The sequence below is a fragment of the Colletes gigas genome, unplaced genomic scaffold, assembly GCF_013123115.1.
Source record: "Colletes gigas isolate AHSC1104 unplaced genomic scaffold, ASM1312311v1 Colletes_gigas_Sc00008, whole genome shotgun sequence".
Lineage (NCBI taxonomy): Eukaryota > Metazoa > Arthropoda > Insecta > Hymenoptera > Colletidae > Colletes > Colletes gigas.
In genome coordinates this window covers 1,259,115-1,278,415 of record NW_025106637.1, presented here as the reverse complement: position 1 = coordinate 1,278,415, position 19,301 = coordinate 1,259,115, and the positions used below count along the sequence as shown (strand labels likewise).

At 45.2% G+C, this 19,301-nt stretch overlaps 6 protein-coding genes across 6 annotated transcripts; all 6 read left to right on the top strand.

Moving 5' to 3' along the window:
* Positions 1-1,880: 1,880 nt before the first annotated feature.
* On the top strand, positions 1,881-3,062 carry LOC122396951 (heavy metal-associated isoprenylated plant protein 33-like). The gene is made up of 3 exons (XM_043395749.1): positions 1,881-1,959; positions 2,141-2,686; positions 2,764-3,062. The coding sequence occupies exons 1-3, from the start codon at positions 1,881-1,883 to the stop codon at positions 3,060-3,062; spliced, it is 924 nt and encodes a 307-aa protein (XP_043251684.1).
* Positions 3,063-5,334: 2,272 nt separating this feature from the next.
* LOC122396822 lies at positions 5,335-6,185 on the top strand. The gene is made up of 5 exons (XM_043395522.1): positions 5,335-5,346; positions 5,456-5,579; positions 5,673-5,747; positions 5,806-5,915; positions 5,997-6,185. Exons 1-5 carry the CDS (start codon positions 5,335-5,337, stop codon positions 6,183-6,185), a joined length of 510 nt encoding a protein of 169 aa, XP_043251457.1.
* A 4,287-nt stretch (positions 6,186-10,472) lies between these two features.
* LOC122396875 (MAGE-like protein 2) lies at positions 10,473-11,337 on the top strand. Its single transcript, XM_043395604.1, has 4 exons — positions 10,473-10,484; positions 10,642-10,768; positions 10,917-11,086; positions 11,197-11,337. The coding sequence occupies exons 1-4, from the start codon at positions 10,473-10,475 to the stop codon at positions 11,335-11,337; spliced, it is 450 nt and encodes a 149-aa protein (XP_043251539.1).
* Positions 11,338-14,025: 2,688 nt separating this feature from the next.
* On the top strand, positions 14,026-14,873 carry LOC122396950 (MAGE-like protein 2). The gene is given in 3 exon segments (XM_043395748.1): positions 14,026-14,037; positions 14,134-14,469; positions 14,730-14,873. Coding segments are annotated over 3 exon segments (492 nt in total).
* Positions 14,874-16,006: 1,133 nt separating this feature from the next.
* LOC122396949 (repetitive proline-rich cell wall protein 1-like) lies at positions 16,007-16,830 on the top strand. Its single transcript, XM_043395746.1, has 2 exons — positions 16,007-16,021; positions 16,207-16,830. The coding sequence occupies exons 1-2, from the start codon at positions 16,007-16,009 to the stop codon at positions 16,828-16,830; spliced, it is 639 nt and encodes a 212-aa protein (XP_043251681.1).
* Positions 16,831-18,659: 1,829 nt separating this feature from the next.
* LOC122396693 lies at positions 18,660-19,252 on the top strand. Its single transcript, XM_043395305.1, has 3 exons — positions 18,660-18,701; positions 18,797-19,052; positions 19,106-19,252. Exons 1-3 carry the CDS (start codon positions 18,690-18,692, stop codon positions 19,207-19,209), a joined length of 372 nt encoding a protein of 123 aa, XP_043251240.1. The 5' UTR covers positions 18,660-18,689; the 3' UTR covers positions 19,210-19,252.
* Positions 19,253-19,301: the final 49 nt, after the last annotated feature.

The following is a 19,301-nucleotide window of genomic DNA, read 5'->3' as shown; positions in this document are numbered from 1 at the left end:
ATTAATTACGCCCGCACGTAACAGTTCAAGAAACTTCTCCGAAGGTAACGAACGAACTTTTTCGACGAACAATTTCACCAGGAATCGTTCGAGAGGCGCATTTTTTCGCGACACTTCGGCTCGTTGATTAACGAACCGACCGGATGATGGAATATAATCGTGCACCTCCGATGAGTCTATTCTCGATACTTTCTAACTTCAATGTTATACTTGGCAACACGGTGAGTGAAATAATAAAAGATAATTTTAACTTCGGGAAGTCTGAACGAAAATTGTAAACGAGTGGGATCAAGTGCTTTCATCGCGGTGCAGAAAATTCGACATTTAATGATTTCAGGAGAATTATAAACGGAAATCTCTCTTCCTGTCCAGTAGCCGTTTCCTCGAGGAGATTAATTTATCGTTCGTTACGAATTCTCACGCCAACGAATGCCTCATAATTGACCGCTCTTTTCATTCGATTTTCTGCGCGATCACGCAGGAAAATGCCCATTATATTAGAGCATTCGAACAACTGTCGCAGAGTTTACTCACTCTGCTTCCTGATTCTATTTAAACCATCGATACGCTATACATGATTTATATATATTATTAGAAAGCGATTTCTGTGCTTATGTTTGCACGACTCCCATTCTGGCCGTTCCAGACAGAAAAAGTCAAAATGGTGCTTGTTCTATGAACGTTGATCTTCTTCTGAACTAAAACTGCTAAGGAAAAGTGTATGAAACACGTTAATCGTAGCATCTACAACTAAACGTTCTAACTATTCCTCACAAATTACAAGAATCCAGTGCAACATACTACGATAATCACTGGGTACAGGAAAGAAATGTAATGATTAACGTTCCTCTTGCCGTTTTATCGAGTATTACACATCTGGGCAAAAAGAACATTAATTGCTGCATTTCTTTCCTAATCTTGACGATCTTTATAAATTGAAAAATCTCTCAGAATAATTTTCAAACCGAGGAAGGCTGTAAAATAAGATTATTGATTCTAAAAACTGGACATACTCTTAATAGTTTATCCTGTAACAATGGTGCCCCAAGAAAAGGAAATGTCTGCGGCCAAGATATGTGCTCAGATTACAATCGTAAAAAAAAATACACTTCGAGAGATGTTACACTTTCATGATCAATGTACTGCTATAAAAAAATGTTTAAGACAACAGCACCTTTCTACTGAACCTCTCGGTCCACGCCTCCTTAGGGGTTGCCCTCCCCCTCTTTGAAAGACACTGATTTTAATGCACTTCGAAGCTCGAGAACGTTCAGGCCTGACTTTCGATCACGATTACCATTCTAATATCACATTCTTGCAACTCTAATTGCATGAATATCCATACCCCTTCCTCGAATTAACTCGTTTGCACTATTCGTATGCTCAATTCGAAGCTTTAAATGACGTTCGTTGAACCGCGCGATAGATCTTTGTTGAATGAAATTTTTAATCCGGGGATTCTCTGATAATTTAATTGCATCTGCATAGGATACCCGTTGCAGTACAACGCGAGGATTGAAACGAGCAAGCGAGCCAAGGCTACGAAGCCAACGAACCGAGCACGAATAACGCCTGGGAATCTTCAAAGTTCCGCGAGCCTTGAATATGTATTGACGTAATGGTAGGAGCACGGGCAGCAGTAACAAATCGTAGCAGGGAATTCCGAGCGTACGCGTAGGAATAGAGCAGCAAATGTCTAATTCGCGCGGCGCTGTCGGATCCACAAAAGCGGCCAATGCCTAGGACGGTGCTCGCTGGACCGATGAGCGGAGAAAGAATTGCACCGACCGCGCGCAATTCACCGCCACGGTATCCCAGACTAAACTACATCGTCGACAGTGAAAGGCCCGTCGGTATATTAAGACCAGCAATGAGCAAAGATGTATCAGTCGGCGAAGGAACTTCTGCAACCAGCAACCTGGTCTACAGAGCCAAATGCGTCTAAACATGAATACGATCGTGAGTAAAGAACATTCAAGGCAAAGTATTTTCCATCGTGACAAAGAGGAATCGTTCCGTGACAAACGAACCGTAAATTCAAACGTTTAACTTCGCTACACTGCAATTCCGCGTTTAACTTTAAACACTTGACGGGTAATGTTCAGTAGAGTCCTCGCACGAGTACTTTCCATTCGCTCAGACTTGAACTTTACCTTCGTCGTGCAGGTGCTGCTTTCTCTGGTGTCCTTGGCCACGGCCACGCCCGTGATCGTGAACCAGGATCAAAACGCGTACCACCCTCAGCTCTACGGAGGTTTCCATCCGATAGAAAGGTCCGACCAGGAGACCCACGGCACGTCCGGGGGTGGTGGTTACGGCGGTGGCGACTACGGCGGCGGAAGCTACGGCGGCGGAAGCTACGGCGGCGGAAGCTACGGTGGCGGTGATTATGGCGGCGGTGACTACGGCGGCGGAAGCTACGGGGGCGGCGGTAGCTACGGAGGCGGCTATGGAGGCGATTTGGGAGGTCATGGGGGCTTCGAGGGATCCTCCGGAGGACACTTGGAGGTTTCCAGTGATCACTTGGGCTCGGATTACTCCTCCCTCGGCGGCGGATACGAGGGTGGAGACCACGGTGGCGGCGGTGTCTCCCTCGACGGCGGACACAGCGTGGTCCAGAGCGTGCCTGTGTCCGAGCACGTCGAAGTCACGAAACCTGTGCCCGTCAAAGTGATCAAGCACATCGGTAAGCTTCCTGATCCACATCCTTAGATGCTCGTACAATCACGACAGCCAAAGTGTTAACACGATAAACTTTTTTAGGGGTGCCAGTTCCTCAAATCTACAAGATAGCCGTGCCCCATCCGGTGGCCGTGGGTGTTCCTCAGCAGTACCCGGTGGCCCAGCCGGTCCCAAGGCCTGTACCCGTGCAGATCGTGAAGACCGTGGTGGTTCCGGTCGAGAAAAAGGTTCCGTTCCCCGTGGAGAAGCACATCCCAGTGCCGGTGGAGAAGCCGATTCCTATCACGATCGAGAAACACGTGCCAGTGCCGGTCATCAAACCGTACCCGATCAAGATCCCCGTCTACAAGACGATATATCACCACGCGAAGAAGCACTAGAGCTTTCGATCGATGTCGAAACGACCGCAGAGGCTGAACAGCCAATTATGGAACCCTAGTGGAAGCTTGCGAAAAGATCCGATCGCCGAGACGAACGACTGTATTCACAGTTTCTTTTGTATATACGTTAAGCACCGTTGTTACCGATGTCCTTTTTGTTACTAAGTCTCTCTAAACGTTATTGTTCATGTTTTTGCAATAAAAAGCTTGGAAAAAAAAAATACACGTAGACGAATTCTTTGCCGGTGAAAGTTGATCATCGTCGAGATTTCTGCGTAGATTTCCCTCTCGATATTACGAGCCGATTTATCTTCCACGTAAAGTACGTCGAACGAAGTAGACGCACGCGCGTTGAACGCAATTACTGCTCCGTATAATTTTATTCTTGTATCTTCGGATTAAATCGAGAAGTTTATCGCGGATTCCCTCGACGCTTCCTCGTACGTTGCATGGAATAGTTTTGAGAAGAGCCACATTTCGTAGGAGAAATTCGATAGCCGTTCGACGGAACTTTCCACGCGGCATTGGAGGGATTAATTAATTTTTTCTTATTAACCCGTACGAATTGGATGTTTGTACGACGCGTGCATCGATGTATCGGTGTTAACGCTCACGAGATCGGTAATCAAAACTTTCACTGATATTTTCGATACATCGCCTACAGATTCCGTGGAAAGTGAACGTAGCCGGCGTTCTAATTCGGGACAGGAGGGAGCATGATCGACGCGATTCACCATGGCAAATGAGCCGTGAAGACCGGGGATGCTCGCCTAAGCGAGCGCTAAACGGAAGTCGCCGGGACCAGAGCGGTCGACACTTTCTTTGACGTTTCCGATGATCAGAAAGCGACCGCACGAAAGCAGTTAAAACGATTCCGATGTATATTAATAGTCGCATAGTAATGAAAATGCAAATTAGTTTTCACGTCCACCGAAGTCGTTCTTTTATTCATTAACCCGTACAATCGATTACAACGTACAGTTTATACGAGATCCAATAATTCTCGAAAGTTGCACGTTAAGTGCAAGAAAGTTTATGTTAAATATGCACGTTGTTCCTTCGATTATTATTCAGAGGCCTCTAATAGGTGATATTCATGTTTGGGCCAAAATCTTCATCACGAATCAGGCTTGTTAAAGTTCGGGAAGGGATTAACGAAAGCATTCCTTGCGAACGATTCGAGCAACTACCGTTTTTCAGACTCATTACGAATGTAACGCTGCCCAATATTGGGCCCACGGATTGAGAAACGCTGGTTTATACAATGTTGGTAAGGCGATTGACCGGTATCGGGAAGCAGGAAGTTGTTACTACTTCTACTCTCGGTTCATCGTGTAACATGTAGAAGTTTATTTGATCGTGTCTAGAAAGGTGCTCGATTAAGTTGCTTAATCCTTTCGCTTCGACGGACTTCCATCAAAACATGCTACCATTTGCTCGAAAAATGTTTCGCCGCAGATTGATGAAGTCGATATCCGAAATGAAACATATTACTTTTCTTCCTGTCCAACTAGAAAGTGAGGTTTTATTTCATTTAGAAAGAGGATCTGGACCATCGGTCCGGGTTAACTTATATTCTTTATCATAAATATTTTTAAAGCGCAATAGCGTCAAGATGGAAGGCTACCGATGGTCCACGTATACGAGTTCATTATAAAAGTGGTGCAAGCCCACTTACACAGATCGTTCCACGATAAGCGCCTCTTGTTACGATTATTAAATAGTGGGAGATACGAAGAAACGTAAAAGGACTCTCGTTCGTTATTTTTTACGTGGAATCACATAAATCTCGTGACACGTTTGGGTCCAGAAGCATGACATTGTTATACACTTTCCTCCACATGCTTTCTCTATTCTATTTATCAACTCAAACGAATCTAGACCGAAAGAGGATTTTATTTCGTTACGGAAAAAATATATATTTTGGGCATCGCGTGTAAATATTTCGCTCGAGCAATGGACACACATTCGCGTGGATCGTGTGTGATAATTAGCGGCGAAAGGAAGACGCCGAGAGAAACACTGTTGAAAACCGTGTGATCGAAGAAGGACGGAAGTCGCGCGTTACGTAACAGCCTCGACTGGTACACACGACGTTAGAAGAAACAGAGAAACGTAACCTGTACAGTGAAGGTGTCGAATAGGATTTCGCGGTATAGTGGGGTGTCCCGGTGTTTCCCTCTGTGCAGCTATATAAAGTGTCTACGCGAAGAATTTGTCATGAGTTTATCTTTTATTCACGAAGCATTCGTATGCGCGGCACAGGAATAGAATGGAGAAGCTCGTACGTGAGTTGTGACGTCTGCCACCCCCCTATATCATGTCATCGTTCATGCCAGTAACCGATATCGATTAAGTGCGATCCAGCTTCCGGGATGTTTTTTGTTTTTAAGATCCTAATGCTGATGGTGGTCGGGTCAAGCTTGGCCGGTGAATTGGAACTAGGAGGCCACGGACTGACATTGGGGGAGATCGATGTGGGTCAGGATGGCCACGATATTGGTTTGGGTGAAATAGGTCCGATCCTTCCTCTGTCGCGCTACTCACGATCGAACGCGATTATTTATCGATTCTAAGATAACATTCGTGTATTTTATTTCACTGAATCAGGAGGCTGGGACTCCGAGATCGATTCGGGAGGTCACGGCGGAGGTGGACACTATATACCCGTCGTGAAATCAATCGGTACGTAAATCACCGTGGTCGAAAACGATCATTACAAAAGGATTTTTCACCGCAATAGGAGTACCGGTGGCGAAGCACGTTCCGTTCTACGTTAAGAGTCTGCAAGTTCAGCAAGTGCCGCAGCCTTACGCAGTTCCGGTTTTCGTACACAAACCCGTTCCTTATCAGGTTAAATTGACGCTTGATTACCTCATCCGGTCTCGAGTCGCGTCCGTCCGGTCAACCTAAATTTCGTTTCTGTTTCCACAGGTGGAGAAACAGGTGTTCAAGAAGGTGGAGAAGAAGGTACCCACGCCAGTCGAGAAGATCATTCCTGTGAAGGTCGAGAAGCACGTTCCGTTTCAAGTGGTGAAACACATTCCCGTTCCCGTTGTCAAGCCGATACCAATCAAGATTCCGGTCTACAAGACGATCGTTCACAGTCACAAGGGGCATTAATTGTTCGCTAATTACTCCAACATGTTACACGTTGTACCTTTCGATGTTCAAAATTATTTATTAATAAATTGAAACTGTTGATTACAAATGGTTTGGTCTAAATAATTCCCAAGTAACTAGCGAGATAAGTCCTTGAAAGATGGTCTACATTCGTAATATATGAATTTTATGTCCTGGTTAGAAATCTAAAGCAACGCGTTTTAGAATATCTAGACTCTCATCGCACTCTATACTGTAAAAATTGAATTAATCAAATGGTTGTGCTCGCTAACGAATGCCATATCAATCTGCTTCGTTACACAACTTATGGCTCGAATTCAAACGATCTTCGTGATTCACGGTTCAGCCTGCTGCTGTATCATTACTTTATTTCCGCGTTTTACGCATATGTCCCTATCTTCTTTCCTTTTACTTTACTTTCTATATGAATATGCATGCTTTACCAAGAAATTCTATGGTAACGATGTTATAATGTAGCTGCACGAGAGTTCTGGTATTTCAAATTAATTTCAGCAATCGTAGGATACAGAAAAACAAAGGAATCCCGAGTTACGTGATCACGTTGACTCGATGTCACGATTATTGAGTCGTGACAATGGTGGACGATGGTGCGATGGAGAAAAGAGAATGTACACGCAGGACGCTGGTGGCGAAAGTAATCACCGCGATTGCTTTCCTCTGTCATTGACCTTCGCAAATTCACGGCAAGATAGTGCTCGATGGGGGGAAAGAGAATGTAACTGGTCGAAATTTATTCTTCTTGAGATTCGTCTCCGCGTCGACGGAATCAATTTTACCTAAATTGTAGCATTTGCAGAGATACGAAAACGAAATTCAAAATCAACTTTCACCCGACGTTTTTCCGATCTCGTTTGCTCAACGCGGAAGAACGGAAGCGGGCATTTAATCGAGCCTCGCGAGCACATCGTTAACGCAAGAAACGATGAGGTAATTGATGGATAATCAAGCTCGTCTGCAACGGAAGGACGCGTTATCCTTCCGTCGAGCAGCGCGACAGAGGAAAAGCGGGAAAGTGGTCAAAAGCGAGGAAATGTATGTTATTTAGAATACATTATATTCTCGACTTCGGGTTCAAAAGGGTCCTGCAAATGATAGACCGCGTAGTGAAAACGTACCAAGAAACGTGGATAGAGGATGACTGACGCGGAGAAAGTAAGGCACGAAGATGATCCGTCGTTTGGTCGATCTTGACAATCACTAGGAGGAAGACGGAAGAGCAAAGGAAATCGTAGGAGGATGTATCTTTGGATTTTTTCCTGTACATTGTGCAGGAATGGGAAAATATTCAGTTGTCAGGTTCCGTGTTCTTCTACGTTAACGTTCGCGAGATTCGTTATCCAAGCGTACGTTGCACAATCTATGGATTATGCCCTCCAAAGTGTATGACGATACGAACATTTATATAAGATAATATTATCGCTTAAAAGAGAATTACAATTTATTTGTATAATCTACCTGTCGCCACGACTGGTCGAAAAGCCGGAATTGATGTAGCATTACATCGGCCAGTCGACCGGTTCTAAATAACTTGCGGTTACAGGCATTAACGCGCCTCCAAATTGCTCTTCCGCGAGCAAACGTGTTGCAGATAATTAAATAAATACATCAAACGTGCGACAAAAGAAACCGAAACATGTAAAATAGATTGAAAGGTCTGGGTCAGCTCTAAGGGCTGTTTTCCGATTTTCCGATTCCCTAAACAACGCAATCAACCCTTATAATAAATTTATTTTTGAACTTAAATAGAAACATAGCTTAAACTTCATCATAGCTTAAAATCATGTTCGGAAACAATAGCAAATCGTCTAAAGTTTGAAATGCCTGCCTCGAGAGGTATTATTACTTCATACCATCTATTTATCTATTTAATCTTTCTTCTGTTTCCCGTACACTCCGATATAAACGATCAAATAATTACGCACGAAGAAATTGTTAAAACCGGTAAATTTAATTGCTCTCTCGACTCGATGCAAAGAAGTGCAAGGACTTCTCTAACGATTGCTTTCGCGCACCGCCTCTCGACTGTCCTTTCACGTTGTTCTTTACGATAACGAGCGTAATTCAACGCTACCTTGCATGCGCGCAGAAACAGGAACAAGAACGTGGGCGAAAGAAATGCATGCAGAAAAAAAGTTCACCGGCGAAAGTAAAATTCGAAGCGGAGCTCGGCAGCCGCCGTGTTAAAGACGTTCTAAACAGAGGCGATACGCCTCGATTGTTGCTAAACATCGAGCATTAAATTAGCGGTTCCGGCGCAACAATCGGACTGTTTCTACGTTTGGGATAATAATTCATACGGTGTATAATAGAGACTTCGTACGGTTTATCTTGTCCAAACGATCAACAGGAAAGAACGATGGTAGAATCCCATGGATCACCGCGGTGGAAGTTGTGTTTCGTTGCAAATTATCGGTAATTAAATTAAGATTCTAGTACGAGCAATATTTTATGGGACATTCTGATACTTGCTTTTAATGCAAACAACGACTTTGTACGACGGAAATTCGCGCAGAGGAGACATTGTAGCCGTATAAACCGTACCGAATTCCGAGACAAACTTTCCACCGTGAAATGATAGCTCACGGTAGCATGGTCTCCCATCCAGAGATATTACCATATTACATATTATCCGCGCTCGCATTAAATTGCTGCCGCAGTTACATTTAACTTCTGTTCTATCTCATCTCCGGGCTTCTGGGATTAATATACACGTTAGCGGACAACCAAATTGCGTTGCGATGTTTCCTGGACGACGAGGCGGCGTCGAATAATTAAACTACCGCTCGGAGTAAGAGGATCCCGGCTACGAATGATAATTATAAATTTTCAAAGCAACGCCACGAGAAACGCTACCCGTACCAGCCGCGTTAAAGAATGTTGCAAATGTATGATCTACGAAAGTGGATGCACTTTCTTCTCCTCTCTCGCGGGCATCGATCGTTTGGATCAAACGTTCCAAAATATCTGATTTTGTCTAAAAAAGCACCTATTCAAGGAAACGATCGCAGAACCATCATCGTAATATGATAATATGATAAATAAAAAAGAAACTGAATGCTGTTCCGGAAGAGAGCAGCTTATTGACTGATGTATCTCGTTACGTCGAGTTTGGCGAAACATATTAACCTATCTGCATCTTATAATGGGATAAAAATAAAAGAAATTCATTGGATCGATCACCGTTTCGCGAGAAATCCTTTCACAAGAACGCATTACGACTTTCATTCCATCGCACCGAAAAATTTGAGTTGCTTTGAATGCCTTCACGGCGGAGAGCGTTATTCACCTTCACTTCCGGTAAAATTTAGATACGAGCGATACAGCCGCGGGGCCGGTCTACACCCGAAAAAAAAAGAAATCTCATGGGTGATCGCCCTTTCTCGCATCAGCGAGCCAAAAATGCCAGGCGAAACAATTTCACCGCCGCGGTTCGAGCTCCTCGCTGGGTATCGTGATTTATGCGGGACGATTAATGGATTTTTTTCTTCTACCGCCGCCGTTCTTGAATATTTAATTCCACACAGAGAACCGACGGCTCAGTTGCCACGGAGTCGGAATCGTCTCTGGAAGTTTTCGCGACCGCACCAGGCGTTCACTTCCGGTAAATGGAACGACCGTGTAAATTTGCGGTTGCATCCCGAAGACGCTTTTGATCTTTCGCGGTGGCGGTGACTTCGCGGTAAGCGTAAAATTATTTATGATCCCACTTAAATTTCCCCCTGATATCTGGATTAATTTCTAATTCCAAACTTCTTCCAAACTTAAGAAGAATTAGTTATAATACTTGGTCCTTAAAATTGTTGATCGAAATTCGAAGAAGTTACGAACGAAGCATCGAGCATCTAACGCGAGCAGGGTACACTTTGACCCGATCTGGGTGAAATTCTTTCATTCAAAAGCGATCCATTGAACGTAGAGTATTACCCTAACGACGGATACTTCCATGCATTTCCCGCGCCCGCAAGCACGCGTAATCCAAACTTCCTGTGTATCGTAGACAGGGAGCGGTTCAATGAACCGCGTGAAAAATGAAACGCGAACCTTTCATATTCATCAGCCGGCGCATAGACTTCCCCTAAAGGTTGTCCCGCGGTTAGATCTAGCTCAGTATAACATGGAAAGGGTCGAGACTCTAGCATAAGGAATCAGTGAAAGGTGGTGGAATCGATGTTAGTATATAAGCTCGGTGTTCCACTGCCATAGACATTCAACGCTCGATTCTTGTACTCACACAATTAATACACCCCCGTCCGAACACCTGCAGCTATGAATCAAATTGTAAGATTTTTATTCCAAAAACACGCGGAACTGGAAATTTTGTTAAATCGTTCCAACGGTCTAAATGCACTTACAGATTATTAGAACACTAACGAAACCTTTCTACTTGTTATCGGTCATAGACGAGGAATGAGAATAACGACTGGAATGTTTACAGATCGCGTTGATCGGGCTAACGATGTTCGCTGGAACGGTTTTTGCGGGTCACCTGGACGAAGACCACGGTCACTCGACCTACGAGGAAAAGTCGAGGCCAGTGGAGATACCAATCTATAAAAAATATGGTAAATATTTTAGGAAATTTACTGCACTCGTAGAATCGGGCAAGAGTATTTGGACGCTCGTATTTTTAAAATTGCGTAACGATTGCCCGATTCTGTGTACGTATTTTTAAAAAGCGCGATGATTAACGATAATCATTTGTTTTTCCAGCGATCCCGATACCTCATCCAGTGCCGGTCGAGATACCTCAAAAGATAGAAATCCCGATCCCGCAGCCGCAAAATGTCCCCATCGAGATTCCTCAGCCATACCCGGTGGAAGTCGTCAAAGAAGTCGAAGTCCCTATTGAGAAACCAGAACCAGTTATCGTCGAGAAGCATGTAAGTACTCGTCATCGCTCGAATAGAATTATTAGGAATATCTTTGCGCGGTTCGTAACGCCGAATGTCTCGATCGATCGTTCTAACGTGTAATTCTCGCATTGACGCAGGTACCTTTTGTGGTGGAGAAGCCGTATCCGGTGTACGTGGAGAAGAAATTCCCTATTCCCGTCGCCAAGCCGTATCCGGTTCATGTTCCAGTCTACAAGCACGTATTCCATTACACCTCCAAGAGCAAAGGATGGCACTAAGCTCCGATTCAGCTCGCCGCTAAGCTGCTTGGGAAACTCCTCTACGGACCGATGATCGTTTCGCCTGGAAATCATTTAATCGAACTTGACGCATCGGTCCGAACGAACGCTGATAAGAGGCTCGTGTCGACCGCTGCGTCGTCGACACCGATGTTACCGTTACGAATTTTACGCACTCGTTAAGTTTTTTTTCTACTCCAGCGAACCGAAGTTTGTTTCTTGTTAATAAACGATGTCTGAAATGTAAAGCTTCGTGTTTGACTTAATCGCACTCGGTGATCTATACGCGCCGACGATCGCGTGCGCGCACACCCCGCGCATAATTCGATTAGTCGATCGCGGAAGATAATCGAGCGGGTTCGATCGACAGGAAACGGTACTAGGTCGAACGCGTCTTCCTGGTCGAGGTTTATCGACGAACAAAGGGGCAACGGCGTAATCCCCCCGCGTTTCGTTCCCCCTTTTTTGATCCGCGGTGTTACGAATCGACTAGAAAGGAACCGACCACTGTCAGGGAATTCTGCGCGATCTTGATTCGCCATAATGAGCCCGAGACAGCGGCGTTCCTGCATCGAAACCACTTTTACTCGAGATACACTTTCACTGTTCCGCTCGCTGATACGGAGAGTATCGTGTACGATTCGAATCTTCTGTGCAACTTCTCTCCCATGGCCACACCTCGGCATCTTTCTTCCTCGGCACGCTCTCGTAACGTCACGTATTGAATATTCAAAAAGTACTAATATTTCATTCTTTACGATCGAAATTTCTCCTCCCACGGTTACATTCCCTAACACGTTCAATATTAAAGTTTTACTCCCCATCTTTCGATTAAGTTTTAACCACCAGATGGCCTTTTCATGACGGATTTCTTCGATCAACCTTGACATTCACCCTGTCGGTCTTACGAGAGTAAATTAATATTTTCTTTATGCAACGATACGAGATTATTAAGGAGAAAATAATACGTTGGGGAAGACTTGGTCGGTTCACGATGTGTATTATTTTCTGCTTTGTTCCGTGTACTCGTATGTATTTATTAAAATCATCGTACAGTTCGACAGCACTTTTCTCCAACACATGCTGTACGTTTTCATGCATCTGTGCCAAGGCCCGTTTGAAAGTTAGATCCACGGCGCGACGGGATGATCGATGGACATTCGATGAACCCTGCACTCGCGCTAGATCGAATATCTCCGACTGCACGCTTAAATGTTTGTGGCAATTAACTCGTGTTTATTTTGTAACGATAATTGCGGTCTCACACGAACGTAGAGTTAGTATCAGAGTCCTGAATATGTTTTGACCAATTCTACTTCTGTTAAATGTCATCTATAATCTATAATTCTGTGTCACAGAGAACATTTAATAAAATAACACTGCTACGATATTTGTTTACAACGAATTAGTGTCAAGATCTGGAAGGAGAAATTAAAAGAAGACTTTCGAAGAACTGGATTTAAAGACTGACTTCACTGGTATCTATGACACTGGTAAAGAAGTAGGTCTAGATTAAGTCTAAACCTGATTAAGAAGAGAGTGAAGTAGAAACTGTATGCATATTACTAGGGTACACTAAGTTAATTCAGTCGAATGTAATAGCGAAGGATAGTACACCAAGATTCCAAAATTAGAATGTAATATTTTTTTTATATAGAATTATATCAATGTCTTCGAAACATTCTATATATTATTGAATATTGTAAAAAATAAACTGTATCGAAAAATTCAATAAATTCACCCGTTTTCTATACGAAATAATAGTATGCTTTGTCTATCGTTTTACACCCTGGGCGCGAAAGTTACAACGACGTTAAACGATCTACAGCGATCGCGTGTTAATTCCAGATGAAAACGCCTCGACTAATAACGAACCTGGCTGACAGTAATTTACAAATTGTTCATCCAGCGAACCAGACCACGACCAGGTTGTGTTCTCCGCGCTCGATCGAACTCGAAGATTACTATACTCAGCCACCTACGATTATCGAAAAACTAATTCGCCGCCGGATAACAAGGATTGTTAATTACACCCTTAATTACTCAATGAAGAGATGATAATCGACGGGATAGAAACAACTTCCTTTCGCTGGAGCTATTTGTTCCACGACAATGTAACGTTCATTCAATACGGTGAAAATCGAAAGCGACTGCTGCGTTTGGTATCCGTGGGAGCAGTGACTGTACATTTTTCGAATATCTATCGTTCCCTCGTCTAATTACTCGTGCGTAAATACACGGGTTGACGAGTTCTCGGAACGGGGGCGTCGCTTCGATCGCGATCGATCGTCGGCGTTAAAAAAAAAAATGAACGTTTAGCGTCGGGAACGAGGAGGATCGGTATCGCGACAGCATCGATGCGCTGTGAAATGTTAATCTCGCTAATTGTCCAATTAATACGGAGTTGGATTTACGGGAACTGGGAGCAGGTCGACGCGTGAATGTCAGGAAGAGCGAATGCTCGTCCGTTCGTGGATGTGTTATTTTATCTACGCAGACAAACGCCGGACGAATATACGCGACGTGTAGAAAGAGGCAACGTAATGAAGAGAAGGGAGAAAGTGACTTTGGTATATAAACACTTGGCCGTGACTTTGAAAGTAACAAACAGTTCGTGGCGAGTTAACATTGCGGGTTGAGCGCCGTAGATTCGTTCGAGCGTGATCGCTGGGTTCAGCAAAAAAGACCATGAGGATTTTCGTAAGTTTCTATCCGAGAGTTTCTCGAGTCGCGTTTGCCGCGTGAAGTTCCACGGCCGCGAGCCCCCCTAATCTTTCTTGAGAGATTTTTCTCCAGTGCAAGAGTTTCACCGACGTGTACCAAAAAGTTCATTTATTGTCTCGACTCTAGATATTTGCCGCCCTGGTGGCAGCAGTGTGCGCATCGTACGACGAGGGCCATGGCGGATCTACCTACCACGAAACCTCGAAGCCCGTGGAAATTCCGATTTACAAAAAATACGCCATACCGATTCCACATCCGGTCCCGGTCGCGATCCCTCAAGAGATCAAGGTTCCGATCCCTCAGCCGTACCAGGTCGAAGTTCCAGTGCCACATCCGGTGCCAGTAGAGGTCGTGAAGCACGTGGAGATCCCCGTGGAAAAGCCCGAGCCCTACTTGGTGGAGAAAAAGGTACACAGTGAACGTAATATCGCGTCCAACTCCTGATCTATCGAAAGATACCAAATTGCATCGCGTTCCTCGGTTCTCCGACGATCTATACGCGAAAGTATCTGGTCGGTGTACCATTCTTGGACAATCTGGTCTACGGAGAACCCTAGTTGTCACTCGTTTATGAGTGAAACGTCGTTTGTCGTTCGCGATAGACTGGTAACAACGGTCGTTGAACTCCCGTAATTCCATCTAGAGACTCAAGATTGGTTTGTGCACAGGTACCGTACGTCGTCGAGAGACCATACCCAGTGACGGTGGAAAAGCATTACCCAGTGCCTATCCCGAAACCGTATCCAGTCCACGTGCCCGTCTACAAACACGTCTTCCATCATCAGAGCAAGGGGCACGGTTGGAAGCACTGATCCCTCAGGAGCAACGACGTCTTCGAAGCAGTTTGGCCAAAAACTATAACCGATAGAAACACGTTGTTTCTTGGAATTGTAACACTTGTAAATAGTACGTCACTGTATACATAATGTATTGTTACGTTGTTTAAATAAATTGTTTTAATCGTAACCGATCTTGTCGCTTTCTTTCCTCCGACGAACCGATCCGTTTCGAAAGCGCGACGCTAGGCTCTGTTTCTGTTTCGACCACCGCGACTCGTTTTTCCTTTGTGTCGCAGTATTTCTTAATTGGGTCACCCAACACCAAATACGATTCTTTCGAGGACCGAATACCCCGCGTGTTTTCTCGACTTAATTGCCACCGGATCTGCAGCGAAATAATTACTTTGCGTCTCGGTGAAAGTAAAAGTCGATGATTTTGCGAATAGAGGATCTCCGGAACCGGTTGCTCGATCGACGACTTCGAATTGATCGAGAACGTCTACGAGACGCTTTTCAATAATTTTGAGGATGATAAAAGACGGAGTTATTTCGAAAACCGAAAGGATCTCGTACGATTTTTGTAACGGTGTTCGAACGCGACTGTATGCGCGATCCCTTTTGATCGCAAGACCGTCCTTCTATGGAAGGCGACCCCCCCGCTTGGGAAAACACTGATTTACGGTCTCTCGATTGGATATACCATAAATTAAATAACGTCGTAGTAAATATTTCCAGCGAGCGTAACTATTTCTTGCCCGTATCGCGAATTTCTGTAGGCGACACCTGCAGCGATCCAGGGAGCGCGTTACGAGTCCTGCCCTCCGGTTTTGTCGGTCCAGAAACCGGCCAATGACTGACCGTCGGTGTTGTAAATGACGAACGCCTAACTATCGACCGCGTAACGTGACTGTACGCCCCGAGGTACAGAATTTATTCAGGAAATACCGGGGCGCGAGACCAGTTGCATCATAGGCCTGCATCGACGACCGCTTTTTACGGCCGCTTAAGGGAATCGCATTCGACTTCGGACCGCAAGAAACCTGCCCCGTTTAAGTGGAGCAAAAGTTTATAAAACCGACGGGCGCGGACGACGCGCTTCTAGTTTCGCCCGGGACATTAGATCCGGCGTTCTTCGGGAAGATCGTTTCGACCACGACGAATAAATCATGATCAGGCTACTGGTAAGCAGACTGAAAAACCGTCTACCCTTCGATCTCGATCCTACGTCTTGCCTTGCCTCCTGAAAATAACACTAACGTCGCTGCTTTGCAAATAATTAAATATAAACTGTTCGACAAAGACTACGGTCGATCCTAGTTTGCTCTTTCGTTATTAATTCGTGGTTGAACTGTTTTGTAATCTGCAGATACCGTGTTTGATATGGCTGTCGAGCGTGCGCTCGGAGTCTGCAATGGGCATGCACATGCCAGACGTAATGATGGAGGACGCTGCCATGGCGGAGGAAATGAAGCTGAAAAGGGAGTCGTATCACAACCCGTGTCCACCGGTTTATTCCCATCCGATCTCTTACTCACCCCCGCCACAAATTTACGTGAAACCGGTGGTGCATCCGGCGCCCATTGTTCATCAGCCTAGTTATTCGATCATCGCGAAGCCTGTGGTAGCTCCTGTGGTGGTGAAGCCTGTAGCTCCAGTGGTGGTGAAGCCCGTCGTCCAGGCCACCAAAGTGGTGTATCCGATCTACCAGAAACCGATGGTCTCGTACGCGCCGGTCTACCAGAAGCCCGTCTATTATCAGCCCACCTATCAGAAGGTGATGTACGAGCCACCCAAGGTCTACTTCAAGAAGTACGACGTTCCAGTCCCCCAGGTCGTCCATCTTCCTCAATACCAGCCGCCAAAGGTGGTGCAGGTGCCAGTGCACCCCGTCAGCCACCCGGTGGTCCATCCAGTGGTCCACCCGGTGGTCCAACCTGTCGTCCATCCCGCGCCCGTCTACCAACCGGCGGCGAAACCATGGTGTCCCTAAAGGGTCAATCACAGCGATCGAACCAGATCGATCGTCCAGCTTCGAAAGTACCGGGAACGCAAAAAGCTTCGAGGTTCTTCCGCGAAACCCTCTTCGTCGCAACGAGTCGCAGTCACGCGTAATTTAGCAAGGTTTCCATTTCGGGGATTGTACAATAAAAACGAAGGAAGTATCAATCTTGTTGTCGTATACACTCCACCCGTCCGCCCGTCATCAAACTTTCCCCTTTCCGTAATCTCTCCCTTCAACGTCCGCGAAACGAGGATCCTTGACGCGACAAGGACTCGAATAGGGGTACACGACCGTTTCAAGCGCAAAGTTTCGATAGCCCGGTCATTTTCGCGAAACTCTACCAAACCTTTTCATTCGACAGGACCACATCTCGTCGGGAGATTGCCTTTCCAGGGGTCTTAATTCGACCGACCCGCGGAAACTCATCCGCGAAAGTTTCCTCGACTGTTCTCGGAGGCTGGATAGCATTAACGTCGCTTCTAAGGTCGTGTATAACTTCCCGAGCCCTGCTGGCCACTCTTGGACACTCGTTCCTTCGGGATATTACATCCTTGGATATCCAAGGGTCGACAAACTTTGCCTCGCGCAGTGGTTTGATTTTTACCGGATGGAATATTTATCGCGCACGTCAGAGTCGGGCAAAACGTAGTTAGATAGCTTTAAAGATTTACCATTTGGATTACGTCGCAATTAGACCGGTAATTACCGTGTGATTACAGTTTGATCACCTCTGGTCGAAGCTACAGATTTAACAAGTTTGCGCCAGCGATCGTTAAATTCTCCTCGTATGCTTAGAGAATACCTTCGTTGTTTTCCTACTATTTTTTACGAAGCTTAGAAAGTGTGAATAGAAAAATGGATACCTAATATTTATGTTGACATTACATGAGAATCTAGAACGAGGCGTACTTGACGCCGTAAAATATGAAAGTCTACGAAAAAAGCAACCGCAATGAACGTATGTGAGTTTAGAAACGAGCAAGATAATATTGACGCGAATTATAATTTATGGTCGTTGGGGTTTCTCTGCAGACACCGCATCGTTGAAGATCTCGCGAACCTGAAAGAAAAATTTATCGTTAGCAGACGATACGTGCGCTAACAATAGCACAAAGCACTTGCAATTCTGCAGTACGATTCTCTTTAAAACTTTACCAAACTCACGCTATTGACTCATCGATGTTTACATTGTGGGAACAGGTATTGCTACCTGGTGAGAGGCACGGCCTTCGATCGATTCGTTTCTAATTGTCCCCAAATTGCCATAAAGGGATCCCCTTTCTACCCACGAGGGATCAAGCGAGAAGAATGCTTTGTCCGACGCGTGCGCACTGCCACGATTTTCCAAACAACTTTGGCGCACTTTTCGTAATTCTAAATTAATTATCCCTAATTCCAATTTGAAAAACGCGACCTCCAACGTGACAGCTCTTTCTAAGGTTAGACGAGTCCCGACATTTCTTTGCCTTTTAACACTCGACCCGATTACGACAGATCGACGGTGGACTAACTAGGGAATTAATCGATGGGTCGAGCTTTCCAACCGATTCCCGATTATTTCGAGGAATCGTCGTTTCGTCACGCAGCTCGTAACGTCGAGCGTTGCATAAGTGGCAACGACGAGACGCGCCGTTTCGCGGTTTTGAAACCGCAACGATCCACCGATTTTCTCATGACCACGTGCACGTCGGTGTATCGTGTCCGCGCCGACCAACGATCGTAAACATCCGGCCAGATTTTCGCAAGGGGTTTCGAAACCCTACGCGGACGTATATAATGTATGCTGACGGGAAAATTTCCTTCAGTGAATACCGAAGACGATCACCGACTCGTTCCAAGCCTTCGTTATGAGATACTTTGTGAGTTGCTATCTCCGCAATACTTCGAACAATTTTTAAAAAATTATCATCATTGTTTACGTCATAATACCTATGAGTATTATCTGTTTTTCCAGTCGTATCTCGCGGTTGTCGTGATCTGTGAAGCGGCAAGACTTCCCAGAGGATCGGATCAGACCTACTTCCCGAACTTCCAGAGCATTTATCATGGCAACGGTGCCACTAGCTACCAGAACGTACGAATCGGTGAACCAGAAATACCGCATCTCGAAGACTATAAAACGCAAGATGGAAACCTAGATCTAGGAAACGCTTACGACGAAGATCAGCCGGCTGGTATCCAGCAGAATTTCGTGGACCATTTGGCGGAAGGTAATTCTCGTTCGAACTATTCGCGAATCGATATCACCGACTTATCTTTCCAGATCCGTTCGAGGAGGTAACGACGAACGACTTGGACCTCGAGCACCGGCACAGTCTTCCTCAAGATTACGACCGATTTAACCACGAGCACGATTACGAGTATTAGTTACTGGAATATGATATCGAAATCGTAATTTAATTTCATTTCTAATGACGGTCATTAAATAAATCGTTGATCGAGTTTGAGACACGACGACG